At 40.3% G+C, this 23,922-nt stretch overlaps 1 protein-coding gene across 1 annotated transcript in view; it reads left to right on the top strand.

Moving 5' to 3' along the window:
* The window catches only part of TOM1L2 (target of myb1 like 2 membrane trafficking protein), a 173,115-nt gene extending 150,743 nt beyond the window's left edge, over positions 1-22,372 (top strand). Inside the window, exons 8-15 of the mRNA XM_044679918.1 lie at positions 461-509; positions 1,199-1,322; positions 2,752-2,869; positions 4,358-4,428; positions 6,621-6,712; positions 14,585-14,644; positions 17,438-17,474; positions 21,756-22,372. Coding sequence (XP_044535853.1) covers positions 461-509; positions 1,199-1,322; positions 2,752-2,869; positions 4,358-4,428; positions 6,621-6,712; positions 14,585-14,644; positions 17,438-17,474; positions 21,756-21,904 — 700 coding nt within the window. The 3' untranslated portion in view covers positions 21,905-22,372. The remainder of the gene's footprint in view (positions 1-460; positions 510-1,198; positions 1,323-2,751; positions 2,870-4,357; positions 4,429-6,620; positions 6,713-14,584; positions 14,645-17,437; positions 17,475-21,755) is intronic.
* The last annotated feature ends 1,550 nt before the right edge of the window (positions 22,373-23,922 follow it).

The raw sequence follows: 23,922 nt of genomic DNA, 5'->3' as shown, positions 1-23,922 counted from the left end.
GATTATTACTTTTATTTTGTAGATGGGATGCTGAGGCACTCCCAGGTCATAGGAAGAGGCAACACAGGCTGCCAAGGCTGGTGTATCTGTAGTCTAACAGTGTCTGTGAAATGGTGGGTATTGCTCATAACAGACTAATTTTACATACCACCCCCTAATACATATCCACCCAAAAATACCCTGCCTTGATATGGTGTAAGATGAAAGTCAGAGAGTCTGCATCTGTTTGCTCTGGATACCTTCTCACTGCCTCCCTCCCCTAACTATGGGAAGACCTAGGTATTTATTATCTGTTTGTGTTCCCTAGTGAGCTAGGTTCCTGCCCTCTTCAGGTAGTGCCAAGTTCACTCCTATCTCCCAGGCAACTGAAATTTTCCTCACACCTAAACAGCTTAGCAGTTTGTTGAAACTGATCCCTCTCCTCTTTTGTTCTTTTTTTTTTCCCCCTCACCCCTACCAGGTTTGAACGGTACAGGTCAGGTCGTTCTGCTCAAAATACCACTAATGGAGTAAGTATCATTTCAGAACCTTGTACATGGAGGAGGGCTGGTTCTGCCTCCCATCATGTCTGTGATGTCCTCTTTCTCCCATGCCCTGGTTTATGTTTTTTGCACTTAGAGGTTTTTTGGGTCAGTGAAGAGCATAAGCCCAAGTTGCTAGTATCATTGGGGAGAACCAACTGAAGTTGGAGATTTATTTAATGAATCTCAAATAAGAAGACATTGTTTGCAAGAAAAAATGTGGTATGGGGTAGTGATGGGGTAGCATAGAAGGCAAGGGTAGGCTGTTCTGAAATTTGAGAGTGTAAACACATTGTGCCAACAAAGTCTCATTGATAGAATACCTTCAACTTCTTTTTACACTCCAGGATTCCAACCCTGTTTGTCCTTGAGCATTTGGGAGAAGAAGATTCCTGGTGTGGACTAGCTTTCCTAAGCTTTATATGTTAGTTCTCTGGGGGACTGGCAGGAGACAGTAACATGCAGACCTCCATGTATCTAGAGCCAGGATGGGATATGATGGTGGCTACCAGCCTAGAAGCCATTAAAATCTGAAGACATTTGAAAATTAGAAAATGATAAGCCTAATGATCACAATAGGTGATCAGTTCCTAGTTTGTAATGATCTTGCTTATTCTTTGCCTGTACAGCAAGAACTGTGGAACAAGACACTCACTGCCTCTCTAATATCCTGACAGGTCCTGAATGAAGTAACTGAAGATAATTTAATAGATCTTGGTCCAGGGTCTCCAGCTGTAGTGAGTCCAATGGTGGGTAACACAGCACCACCATCTTCTCTTTCCTCACAACTAGCAGGCCTGGGTACGTATGGTGTTGAATGTCTTTCTCACTGTGAAGTTCCTTAGTCCCATCATACCCCATTAGAAGCCAGTCCTTCTTCTCCACTGAATTTATGCTAGGCACAGGTTTCTAGATATCTGCCTACCTTTTCTTTCCAGTTAGAAGAACATGGAGATTTTTTTTTAACCCATGGTATACAGTTTGTTTTTGACAGCATTTATAACCTGCCCATTTGTACCTCACCAGTTCCATAGCAACTTTCCAAATCCTATACAAATTGTATCAAAGAATCATCTTTAAAAGTTAAATTAGATATAGCTACCCCAAAATTTAAATAACTCACTAAATTATATGATTCACTCATCACAAAATAGTTAGAATGGTGACTACTTTTATTTTGCATAATGGTAAGTTTTCATTGTAACCAAGGGAACGTACTCAGATTTGCCCTTCCTGGGAAATAATATAAAGCATATGTAGATATTTCCACCCTGGTTACAGCACTCCAACATAGTGAACTTCAAGTGCCAGCTTCTAGCCATTTTAATGTAGAGGTTGCTATCATGTCATGACAAAAAGTCTTCTAATTGGCTACAGAGTCAAAAGAACTAGTGACTAACACAAAAGAAATTGGAGCATGTGTTCATGGACATATAGTGACTAGGTAAGAAATAGGGCAGCTGCCTTTCCTCCACTCAGCAGCTGAAAATAGCCCTCATCACTTGAAACCATCAAGAAAAAGAGACTGAGCAATTGGCAGGTCATACCTTTTGTATGTACTCTCACTTCCCACTCAACCATTCCGGTAGCCAATTAGAAGACTTTTCATTATCACATACTACCAACCTCAGGGGCATCATGACCAGAAACTAGTTCCCAAAGTCCCTCTTGCTGGATTGAAATGAGACAGAGAATGTCCATGCATGTTCTGTAAAATCCAAGAAGGACAAATCTGAGCATGCTCCCTCTGCTACATAATTTATAATAGAAGAAATAAGTACCTACAATCTTTTATTGCTCCATTCTTTTTTTCACCTTTCTCCCATTACCTGTTTGACCTCAAATAAGTCACATAATTTTGGGGGCCTCAGTGTCCTGATCTATGACTTCTAAGATCCCTTCTTGCTCTAAATCCATGATTCCATGGTCCTTCCTGATGGTCTTCCCCTGCCCCCTTTACTACTACAAATTGACTCTTTCCCACTCACTCACAAATTGGGAATTGAAATGCATTAATCCTCCTCCAAATCCCATGTACCCAACTTGTAGCTTGTTCTCTGCTCACTCAGCACCACCCTAGGAGTGAAACAAGAAATACTAGAATCTTTAATGTGTGAAAATATTCACCGTAACTCATTTTGCTATCTTTTTGCTCAACTTTGTCCCCCTCTGGTTTTGGAGGAAAGTATCTTTGTATCTATGACCAACATTTAATTATTGTCATATTCAGATTTGGGGACAGATAGTGTCAGTGGAACCCTCAGCTCTCTCCAGCACTGTAACCCCCAAGATGACTTTGATATGTTTGCCCAGACGAGAGGAAATTCCTTGGCTGAACAGCGTAAGACGTAAGTAGAAGGCTTTTTTTCTAAAGAAATTGGGAGCAAGAAGAATTGGCTCCGCCAGTTGGGCAAAAGCCAACACAAAGGGGAACTTCTATTCATGAGGACCAACACTGTCACCCAGAGCTTGGAAATGTGGGACTGAAGATTTGGCATCTAATGAGGATACTGAATGGAATTCCATTTCCCCACAGTGGGAACATAGTATATTTTTTCCTATCTGTCACAAACAGGGATATTTCTTCCTAAATCATTGTTCAAAATAAAGCAAACCTATACCTTGCCCTTAAAGAGTTACCATGTAAGTTGGAGCTGCAAAAAAATATATATTTTAGGTACAGTTATATAAACTTTGGTGATGATTAAGGCAGAGTACCTCCCCAATCTCCCACCCAAACACCAGCATAACTGGGGTTAGATATTTGGAAGCCATGATTTTGCTTCTACAACAAGCACCTTCCTGGTTTCTTTCACAGTTTTTGGCTTTTTATCAAGATTTATCCCAAGTAGAAACACTTCCTCTGGCATCTATCTTCCCCTCATGGACCCCACTACCCTTTGTCCATTAAGGTGCCCTGGGTCTCATTTTTAGTAACCCTTTTTGTCCATTTTTATCTGAAACGACTCTGAGCAACTAGGTAGCATAGTAGATAGAGCACTGGACTTGGATTCAGAAAGACCTGGCTTCAAATCCTACCTCAGATACCAGCTGTGTGACTGGGTGGGGGTGGGGCAGGAGAAAAAACTGCCCTTCATATTCATAGATATGATGATTCCAGTGCCCTAATATTCCTAAGCCTTTTTTTTATCATACCTACAAATGAGGTTTCTTTATCTTTAATAGTAATTAACATTAATTTGATTTTCTATATAAACCCACTCTCAACTACATTTTATAGCATTTCAGACATTCTAAAATAAGGTTTCACAGGAAATTAAGACTCAAGGCATGGTTAGAACCCAGTTCTCCTAATCTGTGTCATATATCAACGAGACAATATGATTCCTTAGCTTCTCCCCAGCAGAGCCAGTAAGTAGGCTTGTGTATTGGGAAAGGGGGCTACATTCCAAATGGTTCAGAATAGAAACTAATCATAGTGGAACATCCAGAAGGCTCAGTAGATTGAGAGCCAGGCCTAGAGATGGGAGATCTTGGGTTCAGATCTCAGATACTTTCTGCATGACACTGGGACAGCCTCAATGAAGGGGAAGCTGGATGGCTCAGTGGATTAAGAGCCAGGCCCAGAGACAGGAGGTCCTAGGTTCAAATTTGGCCTCAGATACTTCCTAGCTAGGTGAACCCTGGGCAAGTCACTTTAATCCCCATTGCCTAGCCCTTACTGCTTCCTCTTTTGCCTTGGAACCAGTAGACAATATTGATTCTAAAACAGAAGGTAAGTGTTTAAAAAAAAAAAAAAAAAGAAAGAAACTAATCATACATCCCTCTATCATGAATAGCTTGAACTAAAACTGTTTGCTCTGCTTGGTTTCTAGAGTCACTTATGAGGATCCTCAGGCAGTGGGAGGTCTTGCTTCTGCACTAGATGTTCGAAAACACAACACTGGAGTGGTAGGTTTTTAAACCTATTTTCCCTGTATGAAAAGAAGACATTTGAAAACAAAGCTCACCAGAAGAAAATAATTACTAAGTAAATCCAACCAGATAAAGCCGGTCCAACAGATAGACCCTTCACTCACCTACCAGAAAGAGCTATAGTCCTGTCATTGGTGCCTATCTATGCTTGAACTGTTCTTTTTGGGGAGAGAAACTTACCTTTTAGGGAGAGAAAAATTCAGTGATGAAAGTTATTTAAAAATACTATCTTTACTCAAAGAGAGAAATGCTCTCATGGAAGGGGTTTCTTTATATAACATGTAGTTGACACTGTTAGCATGATTATGAAGAATGATCTTGTTTGATTTTGAAACATTTACATTTTTTGAATACCCAGAACAAAAAAGGAAGAAGAGTTGGGTAAGTGGATGGTCATGACTCTTTACAGTATTGAAGAGAGTAATTCCCAGGAAATTAAATTTCTAATAGAATTTGGGAATGTTTGTAAGTATCACTCACCAATGTGTCTCCTTACAGAAATTAAGAGAGGCCAGTGATTGGATATTTCATAATTCTTTGTATCTCAAACTAGAATTATAATCTTTTAGACTGTTTCAGATAACCAAAGGAGAAAAGTTAGTCAAGGTTTTTTCTAGGCTTTTCTGCATATTTAGAATCTCCCTCTACCCCCTACCAATGCTGGGTGGGTGGGTAGGGGTGTGGGAGGTGTGTGAGTGAGTACTTGCCGAGTATTGGGGTGAAGTGAGAGGTGGTGGGGGAGGAGGAAGTGGGTGGCACAATTTGGTGGGACTTCCCTGAAGTCCCATCTATACTCAACCAGGCTACCACAGTCTAGGCCCATTCATTTTCAAGGAAGGATTAGAAAAGAGCACCAGCCTATTCACTTATTATAGCAGACCACCATTTCTTAACCCTATAGTTCCTCTAAATGAATTCCAGGGCATACGACACAGTAACAATCCATTCAGTTTTGCCTCCTGCAGAAACACAAAATCAAACAACTCATGAGTAGGACATTTGGTGAATGAGAGCAAGGTTCCTCTCAGTATCTGCCACTAGGGAGCATTGAAGAGCTAGTCCGACATATGCCTGTAGGACCTGGGCCTGTTTCATAATAACCCTGAGCCTTGCTTTTCCCTATAAGGATTCTTTGTAAGCTGCAGTAACCCTGGTCAGGTTGGCTAGCCCAAAGCATTTCCAATATCACAAATCCTTTTTTGGTAAATGAAGTATAGAAACCCAGGAATGTCCAGCTATATTTTAATTGAGCTAGCATGGGAAAGCTTATATTCAGAGTAAAAGAAACCCCCTGACTTTTGAATCTCAATTTTACTGACCAGAAATGAATGCCTTCTTTTCTTGTGGTGGTCACTATGGCCCAAGTGGAATTAATAGTCTTGCTCATATCAGCACTGCCAGGAGCAAGTGCTTTTTGTCATTCACACTGGTATAAATGACCCTGTGTACCCAATGTTTGTCAGTTGAAAACTTAGAGCCTATATATAATAAGGTAACTGGTCAAAGTATTCCAAACCCCTTAGATTTGGAGGATATAATGAACTTTAACCCGTTCAGGTTGGTGACTTAGATCATCCCACTGTTTTCAAAGGTGTCTTATCAAAATGATGATGTTTCGGGGGCAGCTGGGTAGCTCAGTGGAGTGAGAGTCAGGCCTAGAGACAGGAGGTCCTAGGTTCAAATCCGGCCTCAGCCACTTCCCAGTTGTGTGACCCTGGGCAAGTCACTTGAACCCCCATTGCCCACCCTTACCAATCTTCCACCTATGAGACAATACACCTAAGTACAAGGGTTTAAAAAAAAATGATGATGTTTCTAGTTGCTTAATGTTTATATTGCTTGACCAGAAGAATCCCGAGGCCTGGCATGTGTCAAGAGACTTAGAAATTATATAAAACACATTAATTGCCTAAGAAACACATCACTCCAACTCAGTATTTATGGTAATGCCTTTAGTGAGACTTTCTTCTTGGTCACTAAACCTTTTTTCTCTTTTACAGAGGGACTAAGGGAAACATTGTTGGTTTTTATGAGTTTGGGTTTGGGTTTGTTTTTGTTTTTTGGTAACTGAATAAATAAATGAATATAAACAATAACTTTTCTTTTGCTGCTGGTACACTATTAACTTTTTTGTCATGAGTATTGCTGTGATTTCTTTCTTTCTGGGACATTTTCTTTTCTCCGCCCAGAGGAGAGGTAAAGGTGGGAACTCCGACATGGAGCCTATAGACAAGTGGCTAATTACACAAGGAATGGTGAGATATCACCAGCAAAAGCAAAACTCCCTATTGTCCGTCCCACCCCTCCCTGCGCCCCCAACCCCTGCCTTTGTAACAAATCATCTTCTATTTACCTTTCCCCCAATCTACTGAACCTTTGTGAATCAGACAGTACAAGGTTACTTTTGAAAGCCAAATTTCTACCTTTGATATAATCTTCTTAAACTAGATAACTTCCAGCCTAGGAAAACACCTGGAGTGCTTTTCTGCTATTTATGCTGTCATTAATGATTTTGAAAACAAGCTTGGGATGGGTCATGAATCCCTTCTCCTTTTACTGTCTTGAAAGCCATATGCAGTATCTGCTTTTCCAGGATAAACACAAGTTTTAGATTTAGTAATTCTAGGTGACACTTCTTAAAGGAACTAGCTCAAATCTAGCCAGTCAAAGAACTTTCAATGCACATGCATTTTGAAAAGCTAGAATTGAGACGAGCTCTCTTTCCTTTTAAAGTGCCTGTGATTCTTATGACTAAACGGATATTGACTTAAAAAACAGAAATTCTTTGCTTTCAACCCATGGCTTCCATTATATTTCACTACATCTAGTCATCAATACTTACTGAACTTCTGCTACATACAAACACTGTCTTAGGCAAATTTGGGTGTGGATCTGAGGTACCTTACAGAAATATTGAAGAATTAGAAAGCATGGTCCCTGAATTCAAGGGGCTGAAAGTTTTGGGGGGAGGAGAACCCAGCATCTGTGAAGACATTAAAAAAGGTAGGGCTAGCTCTCTGTGAAAAGTTGAAGGGACACAGGACAATTAGAGATAAATAGGGTTTAAATTAGCATGATTTTCTGTACCTTTGAGGGTTTTATGCCCTTGAAATTTTTAAATATTAGCTCCCAATTCCAAGCAGTTCATTGAGAAAACTAAATTAGACTTAATGGGTAAGTTTAGGCTTTAGGTATAGTGAGAATACTCAGGAACATAGGTTGTTAGTCTATAACAGAAAACAAAGAAATAGCCTTTGAGTAGTCATATAGCTAATATTTTTTTTCTAATTGTACATGGAAACCTCTAAAATTTAAACTAGTATAAGCTTTCTATGCACGTAAGAGAATATTTTTCAGGGTGGATCTAAGGAGTCCCAAGTATATTGAAATAACCTATATACTTATTTGATCCATTTTAAGTTAGACCAGTTCTTCTACCTTTTTGTGTGTCACACACTCACTCATATTCTCTCTCTTCTCTTTTTCTCTCTCATTCACTATAAATACTGGGAGTTAGAGGGAAAGGTTAGGACTGATCCCATGATTTTGTAATTCCACACCGCTCTTCTTTAGTTAAATTGGAAAAATCCACTCCATTTGCCCACTTTTATCCTTACTATCTTGCCTTGTGGTCATTAATCCTGTAAAAAAGGATACTGCAGCCTTCCTATAGGCAGCCCTGCTGGCTGAGTGAACTGGAGCCAACATCAGCCTCCATGGATACAGGCTGCTTCCTTGCTGTATAAATGCAATAGAGTCCTCTAATCTCCCCATGCCCCTTAAGACAAAGCAGACTAACAGTAACTTTTAACCTGGTGTCTCTTCTGCCTGACTAGTTTTTGTTATTGTTTTTAACAATGTATTTAATGCTTTGCCACTATTTATAATAGAATGGAAAACCCCAGTCTTTCTAAATCTCCATAGTGCAAGTTCTTTACTTGATAACTTTTTGTACTATTGAGTAAGAACAGAAGGAGAAGCCATTAGAGTCTGAATTGGTACTGGGGTTTAAGGAAGAATTTTACTATCTCTTTTAATATGGCACCAGAGTTATATAAATTGCAGAATTAAATGAAATCCTTTGATCTCAGAAGTTAATAATCAACAGGTCTTGAGATTTTTGTACATTTCCCACTCATTAATTTCCATGTAACTTTTCCTTTGTATTTTATTTCTCTCTTCTTCCTGTTTTAGCCCTTCATCTTTATCTAACTGAAAAAAAAATGTTTTATTGAATTCTCAGCCTAGTTGTGCAAAGCACTTTGGAGGACATAGAGCTATAATGTAGCTGCCTATAATAGAACCTATCATCTAGTTGGGCAGATAAAACACAAGCTTGAAAGAAAGTTAGAAAGCAATTTGAGATTTAAATAACAGCACAAGATCAACAATAAAAGAGATGTTACCAGACTAGGCATGATTGTGAAAGAAATGGTAGAGACAAATAAGTGTTATTAAAATAAGTCCAAAGGAAGAGCCATCAAGGAAAACTTCACATAGGAAATGGAATTTGAGTCAGACCTTCAAATGATCTCTTTAGTTTCTTTGATTTATTTTTATTGACTTTGTCATTGGACCAACCAAACACATGGACAAAAAATAGAATCTCGGCCTCTGTACATATTACAAAGGTCTGTGATTTTGTTAGTGTGAGTTTTCCTTTGACAGATGATAATCAAAACTGTACTATGATTTTGTAGATGATCTTCGAGAATTGCAGTGACTAAAACCTTGCTGTCTTACAGAAAAACATGATCAGATGAGACTCTCCAAATTTGGCAGGCTGTGCCAGTCCTCCACCAATATGTATACATATCATCACTGACCTCTGCTCAGAGTCTTTCCACCTTGGTAGAACCTGCTGAGATTATTGTCCCATTGTCATAGATTTTGAAACCCCCAAGGTCACCTCAATGAGGCAATCAGTAAAGGGGTCCTCTGGACGTGGTTCAAAATAAAATGAATGTAATCCTAACTTCTCCTAACTCACTTCCTAATGCATTTTAGTAATGGAAATAACAATGTTTATCTGGAATTGGTTCACAAGATGCCAGAAGCCTAGAATATTAGAGTTAGAAAGAACATTACATTAAAAAGCATCTAATCCAACTATTATTGGATTCTTATTCTATAAATGAGGAAACTGAGGCTCAGAGAATTATTTCAAGTCCACATGGATAGTACAGACAGGCAGAATTCAGATGAGTCCAAGCTCAAAGGGCTCTAGGTATGGTGCTCTTTTTACTACATCTAGTGGTGGTCATTGTTTAAGTTGTTTAAGATATCAGAGCCTTCACACTAGAAAAGAAAACTCATAAATGCTTGGTCTCAGAAGGTTAGAACTAGCGTCCATGAGTGGAAAATGAAGAGATACGATTTCTAACTCAAAGTAAGGAAAAACTAGAAATCAAAGCTGACCCCAGATATCTTCAACTAGAAACTAGTCGACCACTCATCAGAGCAATTATAAAGGTATTCCTGTTCTGGTACAGGTTGGATTGGATTGAGGAACTGTGGAATAGTGGATAGATTTGGAGTCAGGAAGACCTGAGTTCAAACCCTGTCTCTGCCACTAGCTGTGTTCCTGTAGGCAAATGGCTTGACCTCTCTGGAGTTTCCTCATCTGTAAAATGGGCTTAATAATACTTGCAGTACTTCTCCCATAAGGTAGTTATGAGGCTTAAATGAGAAAATGTATGTAAAATGCCTTACAAAAATCTTAAAGCATTATATAAATGTTGATCATTATTATTATGACCCCAGTAATCCTTTCTAATTCTGTGATGCAATGTTTTCCTAGCCCATAGCCCCTGGGAGTATTACTCCCTCTCCTCCTCATCAGCTTCCTTGATTTATCTACAACCACTCATAGGGAGAGAAAAATTTCTTTTTTAAAGCAGCCTCCTTTTCAGTTTTATATCTGATAGCATAGATATGATTAGAAGAGATACAGCATTATAGGAGATTGCTTATTAGGATATGGAGGTTCAAATAGCTAATCTGTGAAAACCAAACCTCTGCTATATGTCTGTCACTAAATATACCGCATAGAAATTCCTGTTCTGAGGAGTTCCTCCCATTAGAAGGGGAAAATTCCATATGAGCTATGACTGGCTATTTTATTTTTATCTTTATACACCCAGCAAGCCTTACTGTGCCTTGCATATAGTAGATATTTTTTAAATGCTTGTTATGGGGCAGCTAGGTGGCCAGAGAGTTAGAGAGCTTTGCACAGATACAGGAGGTTCTGGGTTCAAATATGACTTTAGACACTTCCTAACTGTGTGATCCTGAGCAGGTCACTTAACCCCAGTTGCCTAGCCTTTACCCTTCTACTTCCTTGGAACCAATACTTAGTGTGCATTCTAAGACTGAAAGTAAGGGTTAAAAAAAAAAGCTTCTTGAATAAATGAGTGAATGACCTTAACCTTATTAACTACTTCATTTCAGCAATTTCTGATTCATTTATTTCCCAAATTAAAAAACCAAAACACTGCAGAGATAAGTGCTTTGCCTTTCAATTATAGAGTCCTAAAATGTCAAAGTTAGAAGAAACCTTAGAATTCCTCCAGTCCAACCCCCTCACCTAAAAGATGAGTAATGACATAAGTTCATATAACTAATTAAGAATTCAGTTCCCCTGACTCCCAGTAACAGTTGCCAATGGATTCTAGGATTTAGAACTGTCACGAGGCTTTTTTTTTTAACATGAATATGGTTTATTTAGGAAAAAAAGGTACACAGCTTTCCAGAAACATAATATTTACTTCACTTAAGAAGTCACCTAGTCTAACTCCCTCATTTTATAGTAAACACCAAGTGTGCTTTTCTTTATATTACATGCTGGTTTTCTTTGACCTTATTTCAGATTTCACTTTAAAAACACCCATGGGCATATTTATAATCATTTGGATTTATGCTACATAATATGTACATTACTGTGTTGGTAAATCAAGAAGAGAAAAACAAAAATCTTCCCCAGTCTCTAACTTCAGGAGTTTCCACATCCTGAAGCGATTCAGTCATTAACTTATCAGTTCTTAGGCCATGCTAACTGCTATTCCAGGCTCACTAAAAGAAAAAAATAGACTTCCTTCCTTCAAATAACCAATTGGGGTGAGAGAATATTGGAGAAGAATTCACAGAAAAGTGCCGGAAATCTACATGTCCTAACAAACACTTTTGTCTTGGAGAAAACTTACTATTGTAAGACAATAATGATGGTTCTCGTTTCTTTAATACTCTGATGACTTTATGAGGCATCTTTCTCAGGAACAACCTTGTGAGTTGAGGGTGGGGGCGAAGGTGGAAATATTATTATTGCATACATAGATAGATAGATAAACATTAAGATATGTAGATTAAATGACTGGATGAGGGCCTCAGAGCTGATAAGTGATGAAACAAGGACATGTTCTAGGTCTTTTACCTTCAGGAATTGGGCTTTTTTCACTATACCATCCAGCTAGGTATGAAAAAGGTGTAAAAATGTGATACACGTTAATTCCTAAGCTATCACCATATCTGTTTTTTCATTTGAGATGACTGCTTTTCAAAGCAATAATTCTTGAGTATCAGTATTTTATAAGCTCCCATAGGCTGAACATCCTTATTTTAAAGTTTAAAAACTCAAAAAAATTTACATCACTTATATATTGTGCATGTGTGTGAAAGAGAGGCATCCATTTGTCTACCATCTAGAAACAAGCATACTTTGCTTGTTTCCACAATACTTACAATCTAATGATTGTTTTCCACAGTAAGGGATCTTAGCATTCTATCAGGTGTTTATGCCTGGAGTAGTGATTAAGTTATTCTTATGTTTTTCCTGCTTTGCTCCCAGAACTGAATGTTGAGAAGGGTTTTTTTGTTTGTTTGGTTGGTTTTTAAATCTGATGGGAAAGAAAGGTTTGACCATCTGATCTGCTTAAGTTGCAGGCAGTTGAATAACCACTAGTTCCAAAATAAAAACAACAGACAAAATTTACAAATTTGATCTTTGATGGTTCACAGATTTTAACCTAAACAAAAAGTGGCAATGGGGGTGGTTATGTGCCTTGGGGTTATTAGAACCATAGGTTTTTTGACATAGAAGAAACCCAAAAGGTCATCTAGCCTAATCCTCTCATTTTATAGATGAAGAAACTGAGGCTCAGAGGTTAAATGGCCTTGATTTACTCAGAGCTAGTAAGAAGGAAACAGAAAGTGAGATCTGGTTAACTTCTTACGGGTCCAAAGGTCCTATTTAATTATTGTCAGACAAGTCATTTGGATGCCATATATCAGCTTTCAGAGAAATATAATTATCTTTCTAGTTCATTTCTAGTTCCTCAGATAGGAGAATCATAGATTCGCATATTTTGTTTGCTTGTTTGTTTTAGAGTCACCTCAAAGGGATGTCCTAATTTTAAAAAGTCCTATTTCCCAAGGTTCTATGTCTCAAATAATCTTTTAAGAGGTGGTTTCAACTAGTAGACACAGGGTTATAGGGGACAGATGAGGTTTTCTTTCTTTGGTTTTGTTTTGCTTTGCTTTTGTTTTGTTTTAAGTCAGAATATTAGCCTTTAATAAATATTGGGACAGCTAGTTTCATTGTTTTAACTTTATCCTTTACCAAGACTGTGACTTTGAAATGGAAATGTCAAAATTGGAATTTTCCAGGAAAATAGTGGATTGAAAATAGAACCTCAGGCAGTTATCACTAGGCACCAGGGATGCAATTTGGTATATAAGGTAGATTATCTTGGATACCAGAACATAACAGGGCCATAAAGGCAATCGACTAATTCCTCCAGGCTTTTAGTCAGCACTTTATTAATGTGGCCTCTTAGTATTAGAACTTCCTAGGCTTTATATCACTTCACATTTGACAGCAACTTAAATATTTTTAAGTGAAGAAATTCTTCAAATTGACTGCCCTGAAAGATATTTGGCATGACAGGCCTAGATATTGAGACACAACATCTTTTAATAAGATAGATCTCAATTTTCTTAGTTGTGTCATGCTTCTTAACTCTAGCCAGTGATCCCTAAGTTACCCATCATATAATGTCTTTCCTTAATTAAAGAGTGACAGATTCAAATTCAAAGCTAGACTAGGAACTCAAAAGACATTGTATTAAGAATCACCCTGCTTTTTAGCCCCTCTAAATGTGTACAAAGAAAAGTCAACCAGAAGCACAGAGGTTTTTCCTCCTCCTGGACACCTCATCTGTCTTCCATGCTTCAACTTTAAGGGAAATGTGAATCACATTTTCTAAGAGGTATTCTAGAACCCAGGGTAGGGCCACTATTTTCCTGTCCTCAGAACCCCCTCACTTCTGCTTCTCCATCCATCTCATTCATCCCTTCTACTGCCCCTCCCATCAACAAAAAATTTCAAAATGCCTTAGCTGGGCAAATGAAGGGCCAAAAGGAGCCTCCAGATATGTGTTTGAAAGCCTTTCATTTCCAGCAGTGTGGCCACCCAATGTCACCCTTGTCTGCAATGCCACTGTTCTACACTACCACACAGACCAGCTCTGTTGCCAGACCAGGCCCGACTGGAGTCTCAAATCATCTCAGAGACAGGAACCTCCACCTGTGGGAGTTTCAAACTCCAATATGGTGACTGGTGACTACCAATGCAGTTGGTATATATTTACAGGTTGGTTGGTCAATTGGTTGAAATCTTAAATTTAGCAAAATTCTTAAAGGAGGACCTGAGATTGGGGCTTTCCAATACTGAGTTTAGCTGATTCTTTTCAATGACTGGAAGCAGGAGTCAAAAAGTTATTCATTTTAAGAACATGTACTGCCATCTCTTTCCTTTCTTCCGCCTTAGTGTTCCATTTGGTTTGCTCCACTTTTTATGATTTCTCTCCTGCCAATCCCTGTGTAGCATTCCTTGCCTAGTCATGATTTACCTCACATGTTGCTCTTACATATTTGGTTGCCTTTTCAGTGCATTCTTATGTTTCAATTTGTGTGCCATGTTGGTCATGTTTTGCTCAGTGTATTTTGAGTTTGGTTGGGGAGGTGGGTGGTTTTTGATTATTTAATTTTGTACCCGGTATTTTGTTTTCTTTTTGCCCTGGCTGTTTGTGGGTTTTGCCTGGCTCGGTGGCCCTCTTTGCTGCATTCCATAGATCCCTGTTGCGCAGTCCTCTGTCATGGATGACATTGAGGTGTGGCTCAGTACGGACCTGGTGAGATTTTGAATTTTATATTTGTTGTCCTTAACCTCCTTTCTCTAAAAATGAAACCTAAACATTTTATGTACTAATGAAACTGATAAAAAAGTTTGCCTTCTGCGTAGCAAGTAGTCTGCCCATCAAGCTTAGCAAGATGAAGTTCTGATCAGTCTGTGGCAGATTCCAAGTCTGAGATAGGATTAAAAATTAATTCTTCTCTCTTCCCCTTCTCTCCTGTTGGTCATCTTCAAGGTTTTGGGTTTTTTAGTCTCTATCACTTTTTTCCCCCAAACTGTCTCTTTGATTTGTAATCGAAGTTCATATGACCCTTTCTTCCATTAGCTATGTTTCTGTCGTGACAAAATCTAGTTATTAAGAATGTAGAGGGATAGAGGTAGCTAGATGGCTCAGTGGATTGAGAGCCAGGTCTAGAGATGGAAGGTCCTAGGTTCAAATCTGGCCTCATATGTTTCCTAGTGGAGTGATCCTGGACACATCACTTAACCCCCATTGCTTAACCTTTACTGCTCTTCTGCCTTAGACCCATACTTAGTATTGATTTTAAAACAGAAGGTAAGAGTTTAAAAAAAAAAAAAAAAAGAATGTAGAGGGGATAGCTAGGTGGTTTAGTGGGTAGGGAGCCAGGTCTAGAGATGGAAGGTCCTGGGTTCAAATCTGGCCTCAGATACTTTCTAGCTGTGTGACCCTGGACAAGTCACTTAATCCCCATTGCCTAGACCAGTGATTCCCAAAGTGGGTGCTACCACCCCCTGGTGGGTGCTGCAGTGATCCAGGGGGGTGGTGATGGCCACGGGTGCATTTATCTTTCCTATTAATTGCTATTAAAATTTTTTAAAAATTAATTTCCAGGGGGCTAAGTAATGTTTTTTCTGGAAAGGGGGCGGTAGGCCAAAAAAGTTTGGGAACCACTGGCCTAGACCTTACCACTCTTCTGCCTTAGGAACAATACAAATTATTAGTTCTAAGATGGAAGGCAAGGGTTTTTTTTTTAAATAAAAAAACAAATGTAGAAGAGAAAATTGCCCTCTCTACTGTGAGAAACTACATCATAGGGGACGACTGGGTAGCTCATTGGATTGAGAGCCAGGCCTAGAGATGGGAAGTCCTAGGTTCAAATCTGGCCTCAGATACTTTCTAGCTGTGTGACCCTGGACAAGTCATTTAACTCCCTTACCACTCAAGGCAGAAGCCTTGGAACCAATAGATAGTATTGATTCTAAGACAGAAGGTAAGGGGTTTAAAAAAATTGTTTTGGGGGCAGCTGGGTAGCTCAGTGGAGTGAGAGTCAGGCCTAGAGACAGGAGGTCCTAGGTTCAAGCCCGGCCTCAGCCACTTCCCAGCTGTGTGACCCTGGGCAAGTCACTTGACCCCCATTGCCCACCCTTACCAATCTTCCACCTATGAGACAATGCATCGAAGTACAAGGGTTAAAAAAAAATTGTTTTAAGAAAAAAAGAATGAAATTACATCATAGGCAAGATGAAGAGGAAGGCCTGAATGGTGTTCCTGTTTCCTGAAGAATTATTCCATTATCTGGATTGTCCTTTCTTTTACATTATCAAACAGTTCCACCATAGAACTATCTGCATCAACTGTCCATGAGCCAGATGTCAGAAGGCACAACTATCTAGTGACCTTTAGCTTCCTTTCACTGTCAAATGACTGCATGCCAGAACCAGACCAAGGCTTCTCTCTTGTTCCTCTCAAGCTCTGCTACCTGTACCATCTTCAGAGAGGAGACTTTCCAAAACAGTTTGTTGTCAAGTGAACCAATATTTAAAACACAGTCCACCATTTCTTTCTCATGAAAGTTAAAAATGTAGCTTCCTTACTGCTTGGGGATGCTTTTTGCTTTCCATTTACCTTTCCTAAAGCCCTTCACATTATAGTTTTTTTATGACAGAGGAGACATAAGAAATGAGAATAAAGTCCATGGGAGTTTCTTAATTGCCTCTAAGCTGGTGATTTCTACCCTGTTTTTATAACACTCCAGGGTGGGTCCATGAGTGTCATGAAATTCTCAAAATGAAATAATTCTAATTAACTTTAATTAAAATTTCTAATTAAAAAATAAAGTAAGTATCGAAAGGGATAAGATGGTAAGATCCAGCCAACAGTAGTCATATTTCACAATTTCAAAAAGGCTAAGAAACAGGAGCAATTAGGTAGCACAGTGGATAGAGCACCAGGCCTTGGCAGGGTGTGGAGACTCGGTTCAAATCTGGCCTCAGATACTTCCTAACTTTGTGACCCTGGGCAAGTCAGTAAATCTGATTGCTTAGCCTTTACCACTCTTCTGTCCTAGAATTGTTACTAAGTCAGAAAGTAAGGGTTAAAAAAAAGCATCTAGGAAATACAGCCCCCAGAAAGGATGATGTATCTCTTCCTCTCTGCTCTTCTTTTCTTTGAAGTCAAGAGGTCAGGAGAAGGAATGGGAGTTAGGTACAGTTAGATCATGAAGTATCCATCATCTGTAGCTCATGGTTCTGCCACTTCCTGACCTCAGAGAAACTACCCAGGGCCATAGTGGAGAAGTCACGTGATCCATTCCCCTGATTTCGGGCAGAGTGGCACTTGTTTTATAGCAAAGAGACCTTCTTGCCATTTCCCCATTCTCCCTAGTTCTTGAGAATCAAACGGCCTTAAAACTGTTCTAGTTGTAAATATGCGAGCCATGCTGTGTTTCCATGGACCAGGGAGGTCAGTGGAGAAGATGAAGTGGAAAGTGTAAGGGCTGAGAAACAACCAGGGACACTAATGCTTACCTTGTCTTTGTTCCCATCACAGAAAGGTGATGAGCCGGAGGAAGGAGTCACAAGTGAAGGTAAGCACCTGTCACACAGAGTGGCCTCTGTAGCAGAGATTCTTTTATTCAACATACTTAGTGAGCATTGACTCATGTTCATTTAAGGCATGATGTGAACTACAGGAGAAGAGTAAGACATAGTTCCTCTCCTCAAGGGTTCAGAATCTAATTGGGGTGATGCTTATGAAAAGTCAAGTTCTAGCCCAAAACAGTATGTGATTTAAGGTGCCAAATGTGGGCTTTAGAAGTGGGATATTAGAGGAAACAGTTTCCTGGGCTGCTGATTTTCCTATAAACACCAAGAGTACATTGGAGAACCAAGAAATGGGTCCTTTTTGGAGATCAGTAGCATGTTCTGGCCTCTCAACTCACCAACTCCTCCTCCCCCTACCAACCTATTCTTTTTTTTTTTTAGACCCCTACGTTCTGTCTTGGCACCAATATTGTGTATTGGTTCCAAGGCAGAAGAGTGGTAAGGGCTAGGTAATGGGGCTAAGTGACTTGCCCAGGGTCACACAGCTAGGAAGTGTCTGGGGTCAAATTTGAACCCAGGACCCCCTGTTACCTAGGCCTGGCTCTCAGTCCACTGAGCCACCTAATTGTCTGGTTCCTCCACCCCATCCTGGCCTATTCTTGCCTAGAACCAACTAGAATTCTCAGATTTACTGTAGCAATAGAAGGGTTATCTTCCAAACCAGGTAGAAGGGCATTGAGGTGCTAGTACTGAATTGTCCCAGCTATTTAGGAAGAACACTGAGGCGAAGCATTAGAAATTGAGGACTTGCAGAAATAATTGGATTAGACAACTTTATTTTTCATTAAACCATTTGGAAATTGAGTACTTTTTTCACTGTGCTGATTTTGACTCCTACCGGTTCTTGCTCTTACTTCTTCCCTGACATCTTTTCAGTGAACTTAGATTGTTCTCTTAGTAAACTTAAGTTAACCTCATTGCCTAGTCCTTACCACTCTTCTGCATACATAAGGTAAGGATAAAAAAATTTTTTTTAATTAAGTGCTTAGAAGTATTGTCTTCTCTTCCTCCTCATTTCCCCTCCATTTCTCAAAGAACAAAAAAAAAAAAAAGAAAAATCCTAATATGAGGCTGCTAGGTGGCTCAATGGATAGAGATCCAGGACTAAAGATAGGAGGTTCTGGGTTCCAATGTGTTCTCAAAGATACTTCCTAGCTCTGTGACCTTGGGCAAGTCACTTCACCCTAATCACCTAGTTTTTAACTCATAACCTATACTTGGTATTGATTCTAAGACAGAAAGTATGGGTTTAAAAGTGGGGGGAGTGGGGAGAAAGGAGGGGATGTAACTACTATGGAAAATTGAAAATGCTCCTAACTAACTTTTTTCTAAAAATGAAACTAAATTCTCCATTGAGACCAGCATCACTTTGCTAGAGATGGAAGAGAGAAAGTTCTAGGAGATTCTTGACTTTGTCCACCTTCCCCAAAACAAGTGGAATGAGAGGTGTGATAGCAGAAGGAAGGTTGGATGGGAAATAAAAACCAACATAAGGCATTCCCCTGCCAGCCCAGAGAAAGCAAGGGAGTAGTAGTGTTATGGAATCTTAGAGATCATCTGGTCCAACATTTTGCTTCCTGAAGTCCAGAGTGTGGAAATGATTTGCTCAATATAGAACAACGAGTGATGTCTGAGCTGGGACTGGAGCCTGAGAGCCCTGACTCGGGTCTGGTGCTGTTAGCCACTGCCACATCAAGCATGAACTTTTAGGAACCTGGGAGACATCCAGCTGAAAAGATTCTGTAGTATTTAATCTTCTCTTTACCTTTCCTTATGGGAACTCTGTAAATTGAGTTGTTTAAAAGCAAAACCCAAAAATATAAAAACAAAAACCTAGCAACTCTCCCCACTTCTCTTTGAATTTCAGATCATAATGGCTCAGTGAGTGAACCAAAAGACTCAGGTTACAGTTATGTTTGAGGCACAGCAGGGCAAGTTTTATGAGCCCTGTCCATTTTGCAGCTGTAAGTACACCACACCTAGAGAGAAAGTATGAAGGAACAAGTCCTGTCAAGTTCTATTTTCTTTGTACTTTAACTATATAATCCAGGGTATAAATCCTACCCTGGCTAGGCTTTTTTTTTTTTTTTAATCAAGCCAAGCCAAAAAGGGATTTTTTTTTTAAATAACCCTTACTTTCTGTACTAGTATCAACTCTAGGACAGAAGGGCAAGGGCTAGGCAAACAAGGTTAAATGACTTGGCCAAGGTCACATAGCTAGGAAGTATCTGAGGTCAGATTTGAACTCAGATCCTCCCCAAATACAGGCCTCGCCCTCTATCCACTGTGCCACCTAGCTGCCCCAAAAAGAAATATATTTTTGACAGTTGATTAGCTCGAATATAATTTTTTATGATTTTTGTTTTCCTGGACCCAGCTTTTTCTCAACTCCCTGAACAACCCAGAGTAGCCTTTTATTTTTCTCTATTTTGTTCAGCAGTACATGTGTATCCATACAAGATATCCTCCAGCAGGAATTCAGTTCCCTCCTCCCTACCCCCACCCCATTAACCATTATTCCCACAACCTAATGAGGCCTTTCTGACTCCTATAAGGTGGTGCTTGATGTGGCACAATGGAAGAAACTGCCCTGAGAGGCTGGAGACCAGGGTTCTAGTCTAGGCTCCACCATAATTCACTTTGTCACCTGTGGAATGCCTCTCTGGAACTCCATTTCCTTCTCCCTGGTACTAACATGGTGCTTCAGTGCTCCCAGTGCTTAAGTATATCCTCTATATTTTCTCCCTTTCCTCCCTTTAGACCTCTCATAACCTCTTAGCTCTCTTCTCTCTCTTCTCAAAATCTACTCTCAGAAAGGGTCTGGTATTCAGACATTTATACTCTAGTGTCATTGCCATTCTGTCCCTTTCCCCAGGAAACACAACCAGATAACCTCCAGGAGTTTCTTAATTGTTGTTCAGGGAACCTCATTCAATAAATTAGGTAGCTCAGCTTATTCTCCCAAAATGTCCCCGGAACTTGGGCCAGATCCTTATTGAGATCCCACCTACCAAAAAAAGGAGCAATCAATCAACATACGTTTATTAAGCAGCCCTTTTTTTCCTACTTCTGTACTAGGCTATAGGGGGGAATAGAAAATGCATGTATTTTGCATGTATGTATATTCTAAAAATCAATTTGTAGGGGCAGCTGGGTAGCTCAGTGGAGTGAGAGTCAGGCCTAGAGACAGGAGGTCCTAGGTTCAAACCCGGCCTCAGCCACTTCCCAGCTGTGTGACCCTGGGCAAGTCACTTGACCCCCATTGCCCACCCTTACCAATCTTCCACCTATGAGACAATACACCGAAGTACAAGGGTTTAAAAAAAAATCAATTTGTAGTACATATTTCAAATTTTTTGCAACTCCTTAGCATAAGGAGTTTGCTGATGTGTTAAGAACATGTAATATATATATGAAACAATCAGTGCACATCATTATAAATGAAATTCTGAATTGCACAATACAGAGAATGTATGTGTAAAATATACATAGATGTTTATGCATATGGGTGTATATACACGTCCACACAGAGAAGTGCTGATTATGTGGTAAGCTGAGTTCTGAAGGGGTCCAGAAAAATATGAATGTGAGCTGGAGTCATGAGAGAAGGCTTTCTTAGAGCGGGTATGCTAAAGAGTGAGAAATAAGTGGGGACATGAATAAGTGCAGAGAGGAGACAAAAACATTGGATGGATGGGTTTCAGGGACAATATGGGCAGAACTCTGAGACGGTTTTGTGTGGAGAGTGGGTGGGGACATGGAGCAGGGGGTAGGGGGCAAGAATAGGAAGTTTAGAGGGATACCAGCCTGGGCTGCAGGAGCCATGGGAAATAAATTTGGAGAGTTAGGATTAAGCCAGATCATGAAAATCTAGTCGATGAATTTTCTAAAAGATATTTCTTTCTCTGGTTCTTCAGCCACAAGGCAGCTCATAGGATTGCAGACTAGAGCAGAAAAGAATGTTAGAACTCACTGAGTCCATTTTACAGATGAGGACATTAAGATTGGAAAGGTGAATTGATTTACCCGGGGTCCCTCAGTTAGTAAATGTCTGAAGTAGGAATTGGACTCAGGTCTCAACTTTCATGTCCAGCACTCTTCTTTCCTATGCCACACCCTCTCTGGGATGGTTTTGTGGCCTTCAAAAGTAGATGCTATTGTGGAAACCATTTGAAATCTAGTTTCTTATGAGGAAAATTTAATGTTTGTTCATTTATCCTGGGCTTCCTGGTAATTCTAGTTCTCAAAATGCTTTTGTGTTGCAGAATTTGACAAATTTCTTGAAGAAAGAGCCAAAGCTGCTGAAATGGTCCCCAATCTACCCTCCCCCCCTGTGGAGGCACCAACACCACCCATAAATACATCTGGCAGAAAAAAACCAGAGCGTTCTGAGGACGCCCTCTTCGCCCTGTGATGCATTTTCTTGGTCTCCTTCCTTGTGCTGTGCAGAACGCTGCTGTCTGGTCACACTATACTCTCCTCAGTTGTGGCGAACACTGACCCCTCATCTCCCCTCCTGTATCTGTCAACCTTATCCACTCCCCAGTCAGTCATACCACTCTCACTCACTAAAAAGGAAACATCACCTCTGTCACCTATTTTATTTCCTCTAAGTCTCCCACCCTTCAAAACTAGCTTTAACCACCTTTTCCTCTCTGGGCTGTGTGAAATTGGCTGCTACTACTGAAACCCTTCTCTCCCCTCCCACTACTCCCACCTACCCTTCCCAGCTGGTCCCTCCCCTAAAAAACGTAAATGCATAAGCTCACTTTTCTCATGTTGGAAACCATGTATGGCAGGGAAAGCTGCCCAGTGACTTGTCAAGGTGGTTTCCTATTTCCCTTGCCTCATAGCCAAATATTTAGCAGGAGACAACAGAGCATCCTTGGGCCCAGGATGAATGCAAGTAGAAGAGCATCCGACTCTTTATGTTCCCATGTATAGGTCCAAGTTATATTGATCCTGCTCTAGAAATCTGCCTTCCACCTCTTTTACTTCTCTGTCCCCAGGGTTCCTGAATGGAGAATCTAGCTGGGGAGTTCAGAAGGTATGTCAAGTCTCATGAGGTTTTCCTTTCTTAGGTCTCTTCCTTTCACTGTGAGTTTTTCCAAGTTGGCTTCAAGAGACTAGTTGATGGTCTGATGACTTCCCTCATTTGGCTGCTCATCAACCACACACATTAATTTGATGTGGTTTAAAAAACAAAACACCTCAGGTTTGAGGTTTCTAGCACTTTAAAAAAGTTTTGCATTATTTCCCACTATTCCAGCAAACTTTTCCTGTTAATCTGTTGTGTTTTTGGTCCTTTTGTGCCTCTCCTTTGCTGTGAGCCAATTGTTCCCTAGTGGATTCAACTCTACACACTTAGCCAGACAGAGCTTGAAATCTTTGACAAAGGGTGGCATTGCTATTCTGAAGCAATAGGGGTTGCATGCTATACCCTCTGGTGGGAATACAGTTTCTGTATGGCCTCCAGAAAATCTGGTCAATGAAAGGGAATTCAAAAGGAAGGAAAGAGATTAAATCACACAGATATTGGTCACACAGCAGCTTGGTTCTGTCACATAGGATTAAAACTAATCTTAAACAACCTCATAGGAAATAGAAGTTGAGGATGTCACTCTTTGGTTCTCCAACCTCCTTGGCTCTCTTGCTTTTTAAAAGGATTTTGCCCTAGGAATACTCGCTCCCTGACCACGGAAGTATTTGATGTTTATTAATGTATCACATGTGTAACTCTGGAATATTTACATGGTAGGCTTTGTACCTCTGCTGCCTCCTCGCCACCTCCTCTGAAGGAAGGGCTGTCTGAGCCCCACTTGTTGGCTCCTTTGGGCTCTGGATAACTTTACTTGCTACTTTAACACTAAGGCACTACTTTGGCCCTGGCCCCACAGTCGTAAGCTTGGGTCTCCTCCATTGGACAAACTCGAAGTCAGCCTTCTGTGGCCTAGGCCTTTCTTTAGGGGGAGTGCTTTCAGGGCATGCGGTACCCTTCCACACTTTGACTTCCTGCAAAGGGCTCCAGATCTGCAGGATGATCTGCAAAGCTCACTAACAGACTGCCCGAGGGAAGGTGCCCAGCTGTCCGAGGAGATGGCAGTCTCTTTGCCGGGGTTTGCAACCACCCATCCATCCATCCGAGCTTATTTGCAATCCTGGATGTCTGAGAGGTTTTCATTTAGGTCCTACCTTCTTCCCCTGCCTGTCTGTACAGAGAGGCCAGTTGCTAACCTTGCTACTTTCTCAGGAACTGAAAGGGAAACTGCTACTGTAGCCAAGAGAGTTGTGCTTTGACTTCTTTCTTCCAGGCATTGCCTACTCTTGGCTCCCAGTAGCTTACCCTTTGCCAGTTCTGGGAGAACTGACTTTTACCAGCTTACCAGCTGGTGTAAAACTACTTGACATGATTTGGTCTGAATTTGCTTCATT

Source organism: Gracilinanus agilis, chromosome 1 (genome assembly GCF_016433145.1).
Source record: "Gracilinanus agilis isolate LMUSP501 chromosome 1, AgileGrace, whole genome shotgun sequence".
Lineage (NCBI taxonomy): Eukaryota > Metazoa > Chordata > Mammalia > Didelphimorphia > Didelphidae > Gracilinanus > Gracilinanus agilis.
This window is presented reverse-complemented; position numbering and strand designations above follow the sequence as displayed.